Source organism: Lissotriton helveticus, chromosome 10 (assembly GCF_964261635.1).
Source record: "Lissotriton helveticus chromosome 10, aLisHel1.1, whole genome shotgun sequence".
NCBI lineage: Eukaryota > Metazoa > Chordata > Amphibia > Caudata > Salamandridae > Lissotriton > Lissotriton helveticus.
The window spans coordinates 9,288,313-9,308,599 of NC_136071.1; the positions used below are offsets into that span (position 1 = coordinate 9,288,313).

The 20,287-nt window shown below is 48.2% G+C and overlaps 1 protein-coding gene across 3 annotated transcripts in view; it reads left to right on the forward strand.

Annotated features, from left to right (window-relative positions):
* Positions 1–20,287, forward strand: part of PFKFB1 (6-phosphofructo-2-kinase/fructose-2,6-biphosphatase 1) — a 129,567-nt gene that overhangs the window by 27,417 nt on the left and 81,863 nt on the right. For all 3 annotated transcript variants that reach the window (XM_078664541.1, XM_078664542.1, XM_078664540.1), the window contains exons 2-6: positions 6,693–6,818; positions 8,762–8,858; positions 17,800–17,866; positions 19,577–19,651; positions 20,002–20,058. In XM_078664541.1, the coding sequence (XP_078520667.1) occupies positions 6,693–6,818; positions 8,762–8,858; positions 17,800–17,866; positions 19,577–19,651; positions 20,002–20,058 (422 nt within the window). The remainder of the gene's footprint in view (positions 1–6,692; positions 6,819–8,761; positions 8,859–17,799; positions 17,867–19,576; positions 19,652–20,001; positions 20,059–20,287) is intronic.

A 20,287-nucleotide genomic window follows, 5' to 3' on the forward strand; every position in this document is an offset into this window, starting at 1 on the left:
CAGGGGTATCAGTGCCTCCAGGGGCCCTTCAGAGAGCTCACAGGGGGTATCAGTGCCTCCAGGAGCCCCTCAGAGAGCTCCCAGGGGTATCAGTGCCTCCAGGGGCCCTCATAGAGCTCCCAGGGGTATCAGTGCCTCCAGGGGCCCCTCAGAGAGCTCCCAGGGGTATCAGTGCCTCCAGGGGCCCTCACGAGAGCTCCCAGGGGGTATTAGTGCCTCCAGGGGCCCTCAGAGAGCTCCCAGGGGGTATCAGTGCCTCCAGGGGCCCCTCACGAGAGCTCCCAGGGGTATCAGTGCCACCAGGGGGCCCTCAGAGAGCTCCCAGGGGGTATCAGTGCCTCCAGGGGCCCCTCACGAGAGTTCTCAGGGACTATCAGTGCCTCCAGGGGCCCCTCATGAGAGCTCCCAGGGGGTATTAGTGCCTCCAGGGGGCCCTCAGAGAGCTCACAGGGGGTATCAGTGCCTCTAGGGGCCCCTCACGAGAGCTCCCAGGGGTATCAGTGCCTCCAGGGGCCCTCAGAGAGCTCACAGGGGGTATCAGTGCCTCCAGGGGCCCTCAGAGAGCTCACAGGGGGTATCAGTGCCTCCAGGGGCCCCTCACGAGAGCTCCCAGGGGTATCAGTGCCTCCAGGGGCCCTTCAGAGAGCTCCCAGGGGGTATCAGTGCCTCCAGGGGCCCCTCAGAGAGCTCCCAGGGGGTATCTGTGCCTCCAGGGGCCCTCAGAGAGCTCCAGTGGGTCTCAGTGCCTCCAGGAGCCCCTCATAGAGCTCCCAGGGGGTATCAGTGCCTCCAGGGCCCCTCACGAGAGCTCCCAGGGGTATCAGTGCCTCCAGGGGCCCTCAGAGAGCTCACAGGGGGTATCAGTGCCTCCAGGGGCCCCTCACGAGAGTTCCCAGGGGTCTCAGTGCCTCCAGGGGCCCCTCAGAGAGCTCCCAGGGGGTATCTGTGCCTCCAGGGGCCCTCAGAGAGCTCCCAGGGGGTATCAGTGCCTCCAGGGGCCCCTCAGAGAGCTCCCAGGGGTTATCCGTGCCTCCAGGGGCCCCTCATAGAGCTCCCAGGGGGTATCAGTGCCTCCAGGGGGCCCTCACGAGAGCTCCCAGGGGGTATCAGTGCCTCCAGGGGGCCCTCAGAGAGCTCCCAGGGGGTATCTGTGCCTCCAGGGGCCCTCACGAGAGCTCCCAGGGGGTATCAGTGCCTCCAGGGGCCTCTCACGAGAGCTCCCAGGGGGTATCAGTGCCTTTCTAAACTCTCTTCCCTTCTCTTTCCCTCCTTTATCCTATTCATCCAGCTAACAGACTCACTTGTTTTCCACTCCCAATAACAATTTAGATTTCCCCTTACTAATCCACCTTTCGTTTCCAGAGTAGCATGCTTAGACAAGCGCTTTAACACTTGGTCAGGGGTACTAAGAGATATATTAGCACAGTTACAAATGTGTATGTATACACACACACACACGTGTATGATTGCTAACAAGCACTCACAAGCATTGACAAAGCCAGTAGGTTTGGCTTTAATGTGAGAGCACACGCAAACACAGGCATGCAGAAAATAATCTCAATGTGATTGCACATTGAAGTCAGACTTGCTTTGCCAACCCTTGGAAGAGATGGTGGCAGTGTTGGTAGAGGTGGCGGTGGTAGTTTGGTGTTGGCGGTATTGATGGTTGTGGTTTAGTATTATGGTGGTGGTACTGTGTTGTACTAGTATTGGTGGTGGCAGTTTGCTGTTGTTGATATTGGTTGTGGTTTAGTATTATGGTGGTGGGACTAGTTTTGTAGTGGTATTGGTGGTACGCTGTTATTGGTATTGATGGTTGTGGTTTAGTATTATGGTGGTGGTACTGGTGTTGTACTAGCATTGGTGGTGGCGGTGGTAGTTTGCTGTTGTTGATATTGGTTGTGGTTTTGTATTATGGTGGTGGTACTGGTTTTGTAGTAGTATTGGTAGTACGCTGTTGTTGGTATTCATGGTTGTGGTTTAGTATTATGGTGGTGGTACTAGTTTTGTAGTAGTATTGGTAGTACGCTGTTGTTGGTATTCATGGTTGTGGTTTAGTATTATGGTGGTGGTACTAGTTTTGTAGTGGTATTGGTGGTACACTGTTAATGGTATTGATGTTTGTGGTTTAGTATTATGGTGGTGGTACTGTGTTGTACTAGTATTGGTGGTGGTGGTAGTCGTTTGGTGTTGGTGGTATTGATGGTTGTGGTTTAGCATTGTGGTGGTGGTACTGGTGATGTACTAGTATTGGTGGTGGCGGTGGTGGTTTGTTGTTGGTGGTATTGATTGTGGTTTAGCGTTGTGGTGGTGGTACTGTGTTGTACTAGTATTGGCGGTGGTAGTTTGGTGTTGTTGGTATTGATTGTGGTTTAGCATTGTGGTGGTGGTACTGGTGTTGTACTAGTATTTGTGGTGGCAGTTTGTTGTTGGTGGTAGTGATTGTGGTTTAGCAATCTGGTGGTGGTACTGGTGTTGTACTAGTATTGGTGGTGGCGGTGGTAGTTTGCTGTTGTTGATATTGGTTGTGGTTTAGTATTATGGTGGTGGTACTGGTTTTGTAGTGGTATTGGTGGTACGCTGTTGTTGGTATTCATGGTTGTTGTTTAGTATTATGGTGGTGGTACTGGTGTTGTAGTGGTATTGGTGGTACGCTGTTAATGGTATTGATAGTTGTGGTTTAGTATTATGGTGGTGGTACTGTGTTGTACTAGTATTGGTGGTGGTGGTGGTAGTTTGGTGTTGGTGGTATTGATGGTTGTGGTTTAGCATTATGGTGGTGGTACTGGTGTTGTACTAGTATTGGCGGTGGTGGTTTGTTGTTGGTGGTATTGATTGTGGTTTAGCATTGTAATGGTGGTACTAGTGATGTACTAGTATTGGTGGTGGTTGTTTGTTTTGTGGTGGTATTGATTGTAGTTTGCCGTTGTGGTGGTGGTACTGTGTTGTACTAGTGTTGGTGGTGGTAGTTTGTTGTTGGTGGTATTGATTGTGGTTTAGTATTATGGTGGTGGTACTGGTTTTGTAGTGGTATTGGTGGTACGCTGTTATTGGTATTGATGATTGTGATTTAGTATTATGGTGGTGATACTGGTTATGTAGTGGTATTGGTGGTACGCTGTTATTGGTATTGATGGTTGTGGTTTAGTATTATGGTGGTGGTACTGTGTTGTACTAGTATTGGTGGTGGTGGTGGTGGTAGTTTGTTGTTGGTGGTATTGATTGTGGTTTAGCATTGTGGTGGTGGTACTGGTGTTGTACTAGTATTGGTGGTGGCAGTGGTAATTTGCTGTTGTTGATATTGATGGTTGTGGTTTAGTATTGTGGTGGTACTGGTTTTGTAGTGGTATTGGTGGTACGCTGTTATTGGTATTGATGGTTGTGGCTTAGTATTATGGTGGTGGTACTGAGTTGTACTAGTATTGGTGGTAGTAGTTTGGTGTTGGTGGTATTGATGGTTGTGGTTTAGCATTGCGGTGGTGGTACTGTGTTGTACTAGTATTGGCGGTGGTGGTTTGTTGTTGGTGGTATTGATTGTGGTTTAGCGTTGTGGTGGTGGTACTGTGTTGTACTAGTATTGGTGGTGGTAGTTTGTTGTTGGTGGTATTGATTGTGGTTTAGTATTATGGTGGTGGTACTGGTTTTGTAGGGGTATTGGTGGTACGCTGTTATTGGTATTGATGGTTGTGGTTTAGTATTATGGTGGTGGTACTGGTTATGTAGTGGTATTGGTGGTACGCTGTTATTGGTATTGATGGTTGTGGTTTAGTATTATGGTGGTGGTACTGTGTTGTACTAGTATTGGTGGTGGTAGTTTGTTGTTGGTGGTATTGATTGTGGTTTAGCATTGTGGTGGTGGTACTGTTGTTTTACAAGTATTGGTGGTGGCGGTGGTAGTTTGCTGTTGTTGATATTGATGGTTGTGGTTTCGTATTGTGGTGGTACTGGTTTTGTAGTGGTATTGGTGGTACGCTGTTATTGGTATTGATGGTTGTGGTTTAGTATTATGGTGGTGGAACTGGTTATGTAGTGGTATTGGTGGTACGCTGTTATTGGTATTGATGGTTGTGGTTTAGTATTATGGTGGTGGTACTGGTGTTGTACTAGTATTGCTGGTGGCGGTGGTAGTTTGGTGTTGGTGGTATTGATTGTGGTTTAGCATTGTGGTGGTGGTACTGGTGTTGTACTAGTATTGGTGGTGGCGGTGGTAGTTTGCTGTTGTTGATATTGATGGTTGTGGTTTAGTATTATGGTGGTGGTACTGGTTTTGTAGTGGTATTAGTGGTACGCTGTTATTGGTATTGATGGTTTAGTATTATGGTGGTGGTACTGTGTTGTACTAGTATTGGTGGTGGTAGGAGTTGTTTGGTGTTGGTGGTATTGATGGTTGTGGTTTAGTATTATGGTGGTGGTACTGTGTTGTACTAGTATTGGTGGCGGCGGTGGTATTTTTGTTTTGGTGGTATTGATTGTGGTTTAGCATTGTGGTGGGGTGATGTGTTGTACTAGTATTGGTGGTGGCGGTGGTAGTTTGCTATTGTTGATATTGATGGTCGTGGTTTAGTATTATGGTGGTGGTACTGGTTTTGTAGTGGTATTGGTGGTACGCTGTTATTGGTAATGATGGTTGTGGTTTCGTATTATGGTGGTGGTACTGGTGTTGTACTAGTATTGCTGGTGGCGGTGGTAGTTTGGTGTTGGTGGTATTGATTGTGGTTTAGCATTATGGTGGTGGTACTGGTGTTGTACTAGTATTGGTGGTGGTAGTTTGTTGTTGGTGGTATTGATTGTGGTTTAGCATTGTGGTGGTGGTACTGGTGTTGTACTAGTATTGGTGGTGGCGGTGGTAGTTTGCTGTTGTTGATATTGATTAAGCATGGTCTGAAAATTCGTTCCACTCGTGGAATTTGCGGATTTATGGCAATTTCGCGGTCCACGAACTGCGCTAAATTGCCAAGCAATTCGCATGTTCGCGATTTTTTTTGCTTGTTCGCGCTTCAAAAATGCAATCTTGCGCGCGCTGCATTGACTTACCTTGATTCTGAGTTTGCCGAGTTGTTTTCCTCCCGCGAACAAGATGGCCTCGCCCAAAAACGACCGCATGGGTAAGTAGGCGGTAGCCGCTCTGAAAAAAACCCACCGAACACGCAAAAATAAAAAAATCCACAAGTTCGCACAAATTTGCGGATTTTGCGGACCGTGAATTTGCTTTTGCACGAATTTGCGTACTGCAAATTCACAAATTTCGCCCATACTTAATATTGATGGTTGTGGTTTAGTATTATGGTGGTGGTACTGGTTTTGTAGTAGTATTGGTAGTACGCTGTTGTTGGTATTCATGGTTGTGGTTTAGTATTATGGTGGTGGTACCGGTTTTGTAGTAGTATTGGTAGTACGTTGTTATTGGTATTGATGGTTGTGGTTTAGTATTATGGTGGTGGTACTGTGTTGTACTAGTATTGGTGGTGGTAATAGTAGTTTGGTGTTGATAGTATTGATGGTTGTGGTTTAGTATTATGGTGGTGGTACTGTGTTTTACTAGTATTGATGGTGGTGGTAGTTTGTTGTTGGTGGTATTGATTGTGGTTTAGCATTGTGGTGGTGGTACTGGTGTTGTACTAGTATTGGTGGTGGCGGTGGTAGGTTGTTGGTGGTATTGATTGTGGTTTAGCATTGTGGTGGTAGTGGTGTTATAATGGTATTGGTTGTGGCAGTGGTGGTACGCTGTTGGTAGCATTGAGAATTGAGGTGATACAAAAGTGGTGCCTATTATTTACAAAGTGACTAAAAATTAATGACTGCAGCTTAAATGAATTCGTTTGTCATCCCTCCCCCCACCTTGTCCTGATGAAGACCCCTTTTGACTACCCAGTAGTGCTTATCTTGGGTTGAAACGTTGACGAAATTCCCTGGTCCAGATGAAAGGCTTTGCGCACCAAAAGACTAATTCATTTATGCTGCAGAGTAATTAATTTTTCGTTTCTGGCCTCTTGTTTCCCTTGTACATATTTTAGTCACTTTGTACATAACAGGCACCACTTTTGTATCACTGAGCACAACATGTCACTTGTGATTGACAGCTTTTTAAAAATCGTTTTGGGTATTTATAAATGACGCAATTTATATAATCTAACTCAATACCCACCAATTTGTGTGGCTTTCGTGCTTTACATGTGTTCTTGTATTTAGATTGAAGTCTTTTGAAGAATAACTCACTGTATTGTTCTGTTGTTTAAGAAATATTTTTTAACCCAACAGAACCAGTGTTTTTGTTTACATATCCATAGCCAGGTTCTGAGGGACACTGGGTTTCCCCATTGCTAACTTATTCCAATCCAGAGTAGGGCAGGAGGGCAGGAACGAAGAGGCCAGGGAGACCCCTGAAATGTAACATAACAAAACACGTGTATTTGTAAAGAGCACTTTCACCCAGAAGGGTATCTTGGCCCTGGATAACAGATGTTTTTGTTACCCAACTGAATGGTACTCATTGTATCGACCTCAGAAGTATGAAAGGCTGAGTGGACCCACCAGGATTTGAACCTGTGACCATTAAATGTAGGCTGCATTCCAGCTCTACAAATAGGCCCTTCCCCAGGGCCAGTAAACTGGATAATAAATGAAGTCATGAATGGCGCTGGATTCAGCCACTCTGACCACTCTCACGGGGGTGTCCTCTCTTCCTCCCGCAGCCTCCATCCCGCAGTTCACCAACTCCCCCACCATGGTGGTCATGGTGGGGCTGCCGGCCCGAGGGAAGACCTACATCTCCAAGAAACTCACCCGCTACCTCAACTGGATCGGAACCCCCACCAAAGGTGAGTCCGTTCGAGAGTGTGTGTGTCCCTGGGCCCCGCACCGAGGGTCAAGGCCTCTTTATGTAGCTGCTGCCTGGACACAGAGTGGTGGTGATCTTAACTCACAGGGTGAGACCGTTGACCATAGTGTGAGTTTGTCATCCGTGGGGTGGGGAAACAACCTTTACAACAAAACTTTTACAATGCAACATCCATTACATCGCATGCCATTACAACGCAACCATTACAACGCATGACACTACAACGCATACCACTACAACACATGTCATTACAACGCATACCATTACAATGCATACCTTTACAACGCAAAGTACCCTTACACTATCCAACACTTACCCTACTGTTGCACCCCCCTGGAGTTAGAATAGTAATTTTTACCCCTACACTATCCAACACTTACCCTACTGTTGCACCCTCTGGAGTTAGAATAGTAATTTTTACCCCTACACTATCCAACACTTACCCTCCTGTTGCACCCCCTGGAGTTAGAATAGTAATTTTTACCCCTACACTATCCAACACTTACCCTACTGTTGCACCCCCTGGAGTTAGAATAGTAATTTTTACCCCTACACTATCCAACACTTACCCTACTGTGGCACCCCCTGGAGTTAGAATAGTAATTTTTACCCCTACACTATCCAACACTTACCCTACTGTTGCGCCCCCTGGAGTTAGAATAGTAATTTTTACCCCTACACTATCCAACACTTACCCTACTGTTGCACCCCCTGGAGTTAGAATAGTATTTTTTACCCCTACACTATCCAACACTTACCCTACTGTTGCACCCCCTGGAGTTAGAATAGTAATTTTTACCCCTACACTATCCAACACTTACCCTACTGTTGCGCCCCCTGGAGTTAGAATAGTAATTTTTACCCCTACACTATCCAACACTTACCCTACTGTTGCGCCCCCTGGAGTTAGAATAGTAATTTTTACCCCTACGCTATCCAACACTTACCCTACTGTTGCACCCCCTGGAGTTAGAATAGTAATTTTTACCCCTACACTATCCAACACTTACCCTACTGTTGCGCCCCCTGGAGTTAGAATAGTAATTTTTACCCCTACACTATCCAATACTTATCATACATGCAATGTAATGTTATGCGTTGTAATGGAATGCGTTGCAAAGGTAGTTTTTAAAAATTAGTTGTAATGGCATGCGTTGTAATGGAATGCGTTGTAATGGATGTTGTAAAAGTATGAGTTGTAACGTCATACATCCGTGGGGTGAGACCTTGAGCTCGCGACTGGAGACTCATTCATGGTGTAGAACCTTTACTAACATTGTACGTGTATAGATATGTGCATAACCAATCTCTCACTCTTGGAGGGGGCCTTCACTCATGGCATGGGTCCTTGGCTCACAGTGTGAGACCTCTGTCAGAGGAGGGCGGGTCCACCCATAGCATGGCGGCTTTATTCCTGGTGTGCCCATGAGTCATGGGTAGAAACGTTCATTCCAGGCGTGAGGCCCATTGTGTGAGACTTTCAGTAATTGTGGGAGTCTGGAGGCTTCAGACATTATTTCAGACTTTCACCAATGCCCTCAGACCGGCTCATGGTGTGAGATGTTCACGCAGTGCGTGCCCGTCACTCATAGAGTGAGACCTCTGTGGGGCTTCCGTCTCTCTTGGAACCCATCAGACTGGGTATGTCCCACAGGGGGGTTGAAGGATGGCTCAGATATTGGTGCAGGGACTCCTCATCTGAGGTTCAAGACATTGTATTGTATTGTAATTGCATTTGTATAGCGGTTACTACCCCTGACAAGGCGTCAAAGCACTTTTTTCGGCAAGTAGCACGCTACTCCGGGACCCATAGAGACGTGTGTATTGGGAGATCTGGGACCATGCAATGCTCCACTTTTAATTCTGTTCACAAACGTGGGCAATGGTTGTGTGACATGTGTGTGTTTTTTCACCCCCTGTCAGTGTTTAATGTGGGGCAATACCGCCGGGAAGCTGTCCGGACATACAAGAGCTACGAATTCTTCCGCGCGGACAACGAAGAAGCCATGAAAATCCGGAAGTGAGTCTTTCTTTTCTTTCTCAGTTTGAGTAAGTTCATCACCAGCAGTTACTGTACACAGGTGACAACATCCTCATCAAATATTGACATAATCACATGCTGAGCCCATAAACAATAATGATTATATAAAACAGCTGCTCTAGATTACATAAACACCCCCTAAATGTCCTTGCCGCGCCTGTTTGATCTCTTAATCCCCCAAATTACCTCTTCCTTTCGAAACAGTAGCAACAACAGGAGCCTTGCTTCCTCTCCACGAATTATCAAATAAACAACACCAAAAGAACATAGGGCGTCCCCAATCCTTCCAGCGGAATCCAAATGTAAATACCTCATCATCTGGGACATCCGACCAGCTGCCTGAACCGCGCTAATGCAAAGGAAACAATTGATGGACGGAATGCTGGACAATGCAAACATTCACCCCCAATCACAAGGATCTGGGTTAAATCCATCATTCTTTTGCTCACCACACCACCCCAGTTTGGACCCAGCCATATGCAAATCAGTCTTGACCCTGTGCCTCATGGGAACAGTCCAGACCGAACTTCCAAGCCATGCCTTCCCTGGACCGGAAACAAGCATCCTGGGACCGGTTTCAGGGCATCACCCTTCCTCAGCCAGGCTAGCTTGAATCCAGTGGTGCAGTGAGCACGTGCTACTGGTCACTAAATCTTTTAAATCAATACAAGTTCATCAAATTGGAAGGTGTTTCCCATTAAACCTCAACCCTATCGAACAGCAGCACCTGCCTCTAGTATTAGAATGTTCAGCAGCGCTCCTAGGCTGCTGGAAGGTGCGTAAGAAGCACTACACGAGGCACTGGAGGAGTGACACACATTTTAACTCTGTCTGAACTGGGGTGGCGGAGTGAGCTAAAGAATGACGATGGATTAAACCCAGATCAGTTCACTGGGGGTGAGTGCTTGCAATGTTCAACACGCGGTTCATCATCCCCTTTGGTTTTACACATTTGAACCCCTTGCGATTCCTCTTCAGGATTAAGTCCACCAGGAGATACGTGTTTCCATCTCTTAAGTGAATAGATGCTAAGTGTGACCTGTAGTTGATATTTATACCAAGGCTGCTGATAAAGTAAAGATTATAAAATATAGGTTAGGATGCAAAGTAGAGGTACGTGGCCGTATAAGAAAAGTCCAGAGGGCGGGGGAGGGATTTAGGGAACGCAGCAGGTGACGGACAGTTGAATGTGAAAATGTCTGGTTACAGAGACTTCTGGAGAAAGTGTCTAAACATTTAGAGTTTGTGTAGAGAAGGGGATATGTGTGTAGGGTTGTGAGTAGTAAAGGAGGTACGCAAGCAGGCAAGCATAGATCAGACACCATACAGTCCATGTGGCATGAGTAATGGCACGTTGAGTACGAGGTTGGACGGCTTCTCATGGCTATTGATAGAAAGAAGGGGCTTTTAAGGTGAGGGTTGGCAGGATGTCCCAGCTCCTGGGCGTTACCAGAGAAGGAGCTCTTGTTGGTGGTAATTTTCTTCAAACGCTGCACTTTAAGCCGTGTTTATGGAAAACAACATTGTTGTCTCCACTTACACATGACTCAAGCCCGGCTCTTTGCTTTACAAACAAAAAATCAGTTCGTCTCTCCGGGCTTGAAAGATCTTGAAGTAAAATCTGTGCTCTGCATCCTTCAGCAATAACAGATAAGTCAGGCACACCCTTATATTATAATAATATATAAGTACAACACCACTGAAAGCCGGAGTATTTAATGCATCTTTAATCTACATATACTTCCTTCCTTAATGCATTTAAATACCTTCCATGTACTTGGATCTATATATTTATTACTTGTCTTCTAATTCAGCATATCCAATGCACTACCCTATTTCTCACCCTATAACTCTCTCAATATATCCTCTACCTCCACTCTCTGACTCATCTCAAACCTCTTTCTATTACTCTTCCCAGTGTACTACCCTTTTTCTCACCCTAGGGGCCAGATGTAGGTCAACAAATACCGGTCACCGACCGGTATTTGGTGATTGAGATGTAGGGGGCCTTAAATTTACCGATTCGGTATATTTACAGAATCGGTATATTTACCGATTCTGTAAATTACTGAATCGGTAAATATACAGATAGTGATGTAGGTGGCACTGAAAACAGTGCCACCGGTCCTTAAGAATTCGTTATTTACCATGACATACTATGTCAAGGTAAATAACGGATTCCTGTGTACATGCACATCTGTGCATGTACACCTGTGCCATATGGCAAACATACATGCCCTAAGGACATGTATGTGTGCCACATGGCACACAAGCCAGAATCAGGGGTGCAACAGGGTGTCAAAGTGACACCCTGTCCCCCTTGCAAAATCGGTAATTACTCCTAGTGATGACAGGCACCATCCATGTACAGCTCATTCAGCACCATCAATAGAGGTGAAAGGCTCTGACCCTGTACGTACCACTAGCCATCCTACCCTAGTGACGACAGGCACCATCCTTGTACAGCTCGTTCACCACCAGCAATAGAGGTGAAAGGCTCAGACCAAGTACGCACCACTCACCATCCTCCCTAGTGATGACAGGCACCATCTCATGTACAGCTCGTTCAGCACCATCAATAGAGGTGAAAGGCTCTGACCCTGTACACACCACTAACCATCATCCCCTAGTGACGACAGGCACCATCTCATGTACAGCTCGTTCACCACCAGCAATAGAGGTGAAAGGCTCAGACCCTGTAAGCAACACTCACCATCGACCCCTAGTGACGACAGGCACCATCCGCGTGCAGCTCTTTCACCATCAGCAATAGAGGTGAAAGGCCCTGTAAACACCACTCACCATCCACCCCTAGTGACGACAGGCACCATTCATGTACCGCTTGTTCACCATCAGCAGTAGAGGTGGAAAGCCCTGACTCTATATGCAGGACTCACCATCCACACCTAGTGATGACAGACACCATATATGAACAGATCATTCACCACCAGGAATAGAGGTGAAAGGTCCTGACCTTGTATGCACCACTCGTCATCTACCCCCAGTGACGACAGGCACCATCCATGTACAGCTTGTTCACCACCAGGAATAGAGATGAAAGTCCCTTACCTTGTACGCACCACTCATCATCTACCCCTAGTGACAACAGCGTCCATCCGTGTACAGTTCGTGCACCACCATCAATAGAGGTGAAGGGATCAGACCCTGTATGCAGCACTCACCATCTTCCCCTAGTGACGACAGGCACCATCTCATGTACAGCTCGTTCACCACCAACAATAGAGGTGAAAGGCTCAGACCCTGTAAGCACAACTCTCCATCCACCCCTAGTGACGACAGGCACCATCCGCGTGCAGCTCTTTCACCATCAGCAATAGAGGTGAAACGCCCTGTAAACACCACTCACCATCCACACCTAGTGACGACAGGAACCATTCATGTACCGCTTGTTCACCATCAGCAGTAGAGGTGGAAAGCCCTGACTCTATATGCAGGACTCACCATCCACACCTAGTGATGACAGACACCATCTATGAACAGATCATTTACCACCAGGAATAGAGGTGAAAGGTCCTGACCTTGTATGCACCACTCGTCATCTACCCCCAGTGACGACAGGCACCATCCATGTACAGCTTGTTCACCACCAGGAATAAAGGTGAAAGGCCCTGACCTTGTACACACCACTCATCATCTACCCCCAGTGACGACAGGCACCATTCACGTGCAGATCTTTCACCACCAGCAATAGAGGTGAAAGGCCCTGTAAGCACCACTCACCATCCACCCCTAGTGACGACAGGGTCCATCCGTGCACAGCTCGATCACCGCCATCAATAGAGGTGAAAGGCTCTGATCCTGTACGCACCACTCACCAACCACCCCTAGTGATGACAGGCACCATCCGTGTACAGTTCGTTCCCAACAGCAATAGAGGTGAAAGGCTCACACCCTGTACGCAGGTGAAAGGCCCTGTAAGCACCACTCACCATTCGCCCCTAGTGACGATAGGGTCCATCTGTGTATAGCTCTTTCACCACCAGCAATAGAGGTGAAAGGCCCTGTAAGCACCACTCACCATCCACCCCTAGTGACGACAGGGTCCATCCGTGCACAGCTCGATCACCGCCATCAATAGAGGTGAAAGGCTCTGACCTTGTACGCACCACTCACCATCCTCCCCTAGTGACGACAGGGTCCATCCGTGCACAGCTCGATCACCGCCATCAATAGAGGTGAAAGGCTCTGACCCTGTACGCACCACTCACCATCCTCCCCTAGTGACGACAGGCACCATCTCATGTACAGCTTGTTGACCTCCCCGAACGGCCCGGAGGGACGCCTGGAGTACCGACGGCCAGAGCGGTGCTTCAATTACCTGAGCCATAGCCAGGTGAGGTGGAGCTTTTCTCTCCTATATAAATCGCTGGGAGAATGATCTTTCAAAAAACCCAGGTGATATTTATTTTTTCACTTTATATTTCACAGTTTTAAGCAGTAGCGACATAGGTCCTGAAGAAAGCAGTGGACACCACTGGGGTCCTCAAATCTGCAGAAACATGTCGACCAGTTAAGAATATACTAGTAGCTGAAGATTTTTGCGGACGATATCCTGATTGTGACAGAATCACCAGATACCTCTATCCCTGCACTAATGTCCACCATTGACAGATACTCCACATACTCGGGATACAAGCTCAACCGGGATAAATCTGAGGTCAAACCACTCAATATTTTAATAGCCAAAGAGGTAATAGGGAACTCAGGGCTTTGCTGGCAAACAGAATTTGTGAAATACCTTGGTATTGAATTCGGCGACTCCTTTATGGAGACCCTCCAACGGAATGAAAAATTAACCTTAAACAAAATCAAATCCCATTTGGAGGGTTGGTCCCCTCGCTTCATTACATGGTGGGGAAGAGTGGAGACCATCAAGATGATGATATCGCCACTGGTTAATTACCTCATATCTATGCTCCCTCTTACTCTCACGCCTGACTTCTACCACAAACTAGACATGACTATATCAAACTTCCTTTGGAAAGGGAAAAGAGCCAGAATCAGCATAAAAAAACTCCGCTTAGATAAAACCACTGGTGGGGTCAACCTACCTGATTTCAAAAGATATGAAACCGCCTTTCTCGCCAAGCAGGGAGCCCACTGGCTCTCGCCTTCACCTGACTATACTCCAGTTTGGCTAGAAATTGAGAACGAGATTCTTGAGGGTATCTCCCCTAGCGCGGCCCTCTCATCTAATTTGAATAGGCTAACCCACTCCAAATCAATATTCCATACCACAAAATCTGCTCTTCTAAAGTTTGACAGACTCCTGGAAAACAGCATTCGGGGATCACGCTGGGAATCCTTATGGGATAACCGTAACATTTTATATAAAGGTAAACCCCTACACATTACATCATGGATCAAAAAAGGCATACTTTTTCCGTATCAGCTGTTTACGGGATCATACCCTGTCCCATTCAGTGACCTACAAACCAAATACGACCTCGAACCAATTGAATTTTATAACTTCCTTAACGTAAAAACAGCACTGTCCAAAGCCAAACTCTCCCGAACTACACCCTCCCTTCCATCGTACCTAGCCAGGGTGAACAGGTTGGGACACCAGGTTTCCGCCCTCTATAAACTTAGTCGCCCTCAACATCCTAGCCTCATTACCCCAATTACACAATTCTGGGACAAACTTGCGTCCAAGCCTATTACAGAGATGGATTGGACCAATACATGGATATCCTGTATGAGACACAAAATCAGTCCCACACTTTCGCAAATAAAGTACTGGCTCTTGCACAAGGCCTTCTGGACACCGGCGTGATTATTCGCACATAATATCACCACAGACGCCTTCTGCTGGAACTGCAAACACGCGGAGGGTGATCTATCTCATATTATCCTAGAGTGCGACTGCGTAACACAGTTCTGGGAGAAGATATTTGAATTTATATCAAAATTATTCCACATTACACCGATTAAAGAGCTCCCCTATCTTGTTTTCGGATTCACCCAAGACCCTTCCCTTGAAGTAGATGACAGGGCCTTACTCGACCTCCTCCTCACGGCGGCGATCAAGACAGTCCTTAGTAACTGGAAAGATACCAATCAGGCCAACTTCGCAGGGTGGTTGAATTGGATAATCAGTCTACGCGGTGCAGATAACATCGCACTTCAACAGACGCCGTGGCGTCCCCCCACGAGAAAACTGTGGTCAACCCTTGATAATTACTTTACGACGCATAAGCCATCTTAATATAGTCGACCACTGTTTACTTCACAGGCACTAGCACTTGCAATCTCCCATCACCGTATTGCCTTTCATGGTATCCTTTTCCCTGTAGCCAGTGATGCACAATATCTGCCTCTAAATGCTTGATGAGTGTGCGATACATGTTCTACTACCTCCGACGAGAATTATTGGTTATTGTACTCTTGAATTTTCCATTGACTACTGTTGTAACGCATTATATGGCGCTTTTAAACTGTATACTTCTGAACATAACTGTACTACTGGATCTAAATACTGTTTGTTATTGCTGAAACAACCAATAAAAACTTTTTGAACAAAAAAGAATATACTAGTAGCTATTTGTTAAACTACTAGATTCGCACTACTTTTTTATTGATTTAGAAGCAGCGAGGTGTCTATTAAAATTGTTTTCCTCCTGTCTATCTAATTTTAAACAGCACTCTGTCACCTTTATACACCTCACACTTTTCATTTGCACTGCCTAACAGTAGTTCCCTGTCGCCCACAGTTTGGATATACATCACTGTGCCCAGTTCCAGTCTAATATTCCAAATGACTGGTATAAACCACCTTCCTTCGTGGTATGAAGGCACCCATATGATGACAAGGGCGCCACAGGTCGAACGCTGATGGGTATTTTTCTTCAAATCATGAATGAAGTACCATCTTGATATGATTTAATGTTAGGTCACACATATAGTTGATCAACACAGTTTGTCAGTTGCACAGCTAGTCACTTCCAGCTCTTTGACCCACCGCTATTCGTTGTTGCTATATATTGTATTTTTAGGGGGCTATAGTTGTGTGTGGTCGGTAAATGTTCCCTTGGACCTTCCAATCCCTGTTTTGTTTATACAGCTTGTTCACCACCATTAATAGAGGTGAAAGGCTCAGACCATGTAAGCACCACTCTCCATCCACCCCTAGTGACAACAGGCACCATCTGTGTACAGCTCACTCACCAGCAGCCGTAGAGGTGAAAGGCTCAGACCCTGTACGCACCACTCACCATCCTCCCCTAGTGACGACAGGCACCATCTCATGTACAGCTTGTTCACCACCAGCAATAGAGGTGGAAAGCTCTGACTCTATATGCAGCACTCACCATCCACACCTGGTGACGACAGGCACCATCCGCGTGCAGCTCGTTCACCACCAGGAATAGAGGTGAAAGGCCCTGACCTTGTACGCACCACTCGTCATCTACCCCTAGTGACAACAGCGTCCATCCGTGTACAGTTCATTCACCACCATCAATCGAGGTGAAGGGCCTGACCCTGTATGCACCAGTCGCCATCCACCCCTAGAGGCGACAGGGTCCATCTGTGTAAAGCACGTTCACCACCAGCAATAGACAGTGGCAGCCAACACAATAAAGAGGTGGTGAGGTGGGTGGAGGGGGCGCAGGAAGCGTCTGCGCGGGAGGGGGAGGGCACGAGAGGGTTGGTTAAAAATAAAAGTAAAAAACACATACCTGGAGCTCCCTGCCTCCTGAGTCGTGCCTTGGTTTTCTTGGTCCCCGCAGGCACTGGGGCAGCATTAGACTCCCTGTGCAATCCCTGCCCTGCTCTCATGCTATGAGAGCAGCGCGAGGATTGGCCTGCGCGGGGCTGCTTTGACCCTACACTCAGACCAGGGAGTCTCTGCTGTTCCATACAGCCAGGCTGGAGAAACCTAAGAGTGCATATGGGTTTCCCGAGCGTGAGACGGCCGGCCAAACACACATGCGCACTGCTCCTCCCTCTCCCGTGTCCCGGCCCCGCCCCTCTTTGCACACGCTGACTCAGAGCCGGCAAATGAAGAATATAACGATTATAGGTTATTGTTTTGTTTTTCACCTGCTGGCTCTGAGCCAGTGGGGTGAGGCTCCTGCACCATTGCAGAGGAGCCGGCACTGGCAATAGAGGTAAAAAGCTCAGACCCTGTACACACCATTCACCATCCGCCCCTAGTGACGACAGGCACCATCCGTGTACAGCTCGTTCGCCACCAGCAATAGAGGTGAAAGGCTCTGACCCTGTACGCACCACTCTCCATCCACCCTAGTGATGACAGGCACCATCCTTGTACAGCTCGTTCACCACCATCAATAGAGGCGAAAGGCCCTGTATGCACCACTCACCATCCACCCCTAGTGACGACAGGCACCATCCTTGTGCAGCTCGTTCACCACCAGAAGTAGAGGTGAAAGGCTCTGACCCTGTACGCACCACTCACCATCCACCCCTAGTGACGACAGGCACCATCCGTGTACAGCTCGTTCAGCACCATCAATAGAGGTGAAAGGCTCTGTATGCACCACTCTCCATCCACCCCTAGTGACGACAGGCACCATCCTTGTGCAGCTCGTTCACCACCAGAAGTAGAGGTGAAAGGCTCTGACCCTGTACGCACCACTCACCATCCACCCCTAGTGACGACAGGCACCATCCGTGTACAGCTCGTTCGCCACCAGCAATAGAGGTGAAAGGCTCAGACCCTGTAAGCACAACTCACCATCCTCCCTAGTGACGACAGGCACCATCTGTGTGCAGCTCATTCACCACCAGCCTTAGAGGTGAAAGGCTCTCTGATTTTGTGCCATCCATGCACACAGCTCTGCTCTGCAGAGACCCTTCCTTGCTGGATATCTGGTCTGTGATACGACTCTAGTCTGAGAGAGAACCCTGACTCGCCTCCATTTTGTCATTTCAGGAAGTGCGCCCTGGCAGCCATGAGGGACGTGGAGACCTACCTCTCCCACGAGGACGGCCACGTGGCGGTGAGCAGCGCCCTGCACACATTGTGGCACATATCGAGTATTGTGTCGCTTGCGTCATGTGTGTGGGGTACACTGTGAATAGGGGGACCCCTTCACCTCCGGTCTTTACCACACTGTCTCCAGTCCTGAGCTTTTCACCTACAAATCTTTGTTTCCTGATGTTTTGTCTAATTAGTTGAATGGACAGGAAAGAAGACTACAATACCCAGAATGCACTATTGATCACATGAATGTCCAGGGATGGGAAAGGGGCCCACAATGAGTTGGAGGGAGGAGGAGACCCACCTGTGAGGGCTTAGCATGATTGTGACACAAAGATGCATGTCTAGATCACTGGAGGGGGGTTGGGTGAAGACCATGAATGAACCCAGTGAGTCGGGAGTGGGGGCGGGTTGCAATGGTGGGTGCCCTCTGTCCTCGAGGGAGACCCCCCTCAGCTTCACTGGGACCCGGGGGTCAGTCAGAGGCAGGTTTGAGCAGCTCTGGCTTTGTATCAACCTTTCCGGAGTCACTGCCATCTAGTGGTTGGACGAGGCAAAGCATCTTGTTGACTTGACTGTTTCTGGGGCGTCGCCCTTAGGAGGAGCCCGTGTGAGCCGTGATGACGTCACCCCGCAATGGCGCGCTCGCTGGGCGCCATCTTTACCACGTGCTCTCACACTTTCTGTGGAGTCGGCACTTTGAGAGCGAAATCACCGGGAAATTCAAATTTATGGTATACCCTGGCTTCTTGAAGGGTAAATGCACCTTGGCAAGGTGGTTTTCAGAAAGGAAAATCATGTATGGTATAAATATAAAAACTCCACTCTGACTTTACTAGACATTTTGTAAAAGGCCAGAACACAGCCCGGCAACACCTGTGCTTGCTGGAAAGAAAAGTCCCTTTATTGTAGGGTGACCAGGCGCCCCGGATTTGCCCGGACGGTCCCGGTTTTTCACCAGCTGTCCGGGCAGATTTCGGTAAATGTGCCTCATGTCCCGTTTTTTTGAGAGGGTAGACTGAAAACAGCGAGGCCCTTTCTTAGGTGTTCCAAAGCAGGGCTCGTAAGCAGCTGTTATGAGTAAGCAATTAAATTAATGGGTATGATGCTGGTTTTAAAAATGACTTTTTATTTATTTTCTTAGTGTTTCTTCTGTGTTTCCATGGGGGTGAGGGTTGTCATTCTTTGCCACTTTATTGTGGTAAATTGGTAGTCTTTCCTCTATTTTTGGGAAATGTCCCAGTTTTTGAGTCTCACGATCTGGTCACCCTACTTTAGTGTATTTTGTCCAATTCGGTTCCCATCCATGTGCCGCTTCGAGCCTTCCAGACCAGCCCTCAGGCGCAAGGGAGGGGAGCTCGTGCTTGTCAGCTTTGGCACCCTCGTTTAACAATACCTTGCATGCCTGTCACCCCCCTGTGCCCACTTGATAAAGCCGAGCTCTCAGACCCATCTGCTTTCAGGACTCCGCGGCGACACCGGGCCTCCTCCGTAGTCGCTGCCCGTGGAAGGGTCTCCTGCGCTGCCGCTCGCACAGGTGTGATCCTGGCCTTCCCTATCATCAGATCACTGTCTATGCACCCACCTCCTACCTCCTGGCTGGCCCCTCTCTATCCCGAGACACGTCTCAAGCACTGTATGGATGCTGACCTGTGCGCCTTGTACCAGGAGGGGGCGCTAGAGCCCTCTGGGTCCTGGGAATAACTTCTTTCACCTGCTGTGCCAACAGGTCTTCGATGCCACCAACACCACCAGGGAGCGGAGGGCGCTGCTGCTGCAGTTTGCAAAGGAGCGTGGGTACAAGGTACGGTGAAGTGCATGCTGGGAAATCATTGTTCAATTGATAAGGTTGGAGGCAAGGCCGGAGGTACATTGGAAGAGCTGTGTGTGCATTTCTCCTACTGGACTAGCAGGGGGCACTGCTGGTTAGGGTTGAGGTGGAACTGTGGGGGTGCTGGGAGTGGATTACCAGGGGGCGCTGTTGGTCAGGATTGAGGTGCATCCGCAGAGCTGTGGGGGTGCCGGTAATGGATTACTAGGGGGCACTGCTGGTCGGGATTGAGGTGCATCGGCAGAGCTGTACAGTGGCGGCTGCAGTGAGTGAAGGTGGGCGAGGGTGATGCCCGTCACTAACCCCATGGTTCCTTTACGCAGGTGTTTTTCATAGAATCCATCTGTGACGACCCGGACATCATTGCTGAGAACATTATGGTGAGATTCATTGGCAGAGCATGCGTGCCGCGCCCTGCTGTACCGCGCCCTGCTGTGCCGCGCCCTGCTGTGCCACGCCCTGCTGTGCCGCGCCCTGCTGTGCCCCGCCCTGCTGTGCCGCGCACTGCTGTGCCATGCCCTGCTGTGCAGTTCTGTGATGTGCTTTGTTGTGTTGTGCTATGCCATTCCATGCCCTGCTGTGCCATGCTGTTCTGTGCTATGCCATTCA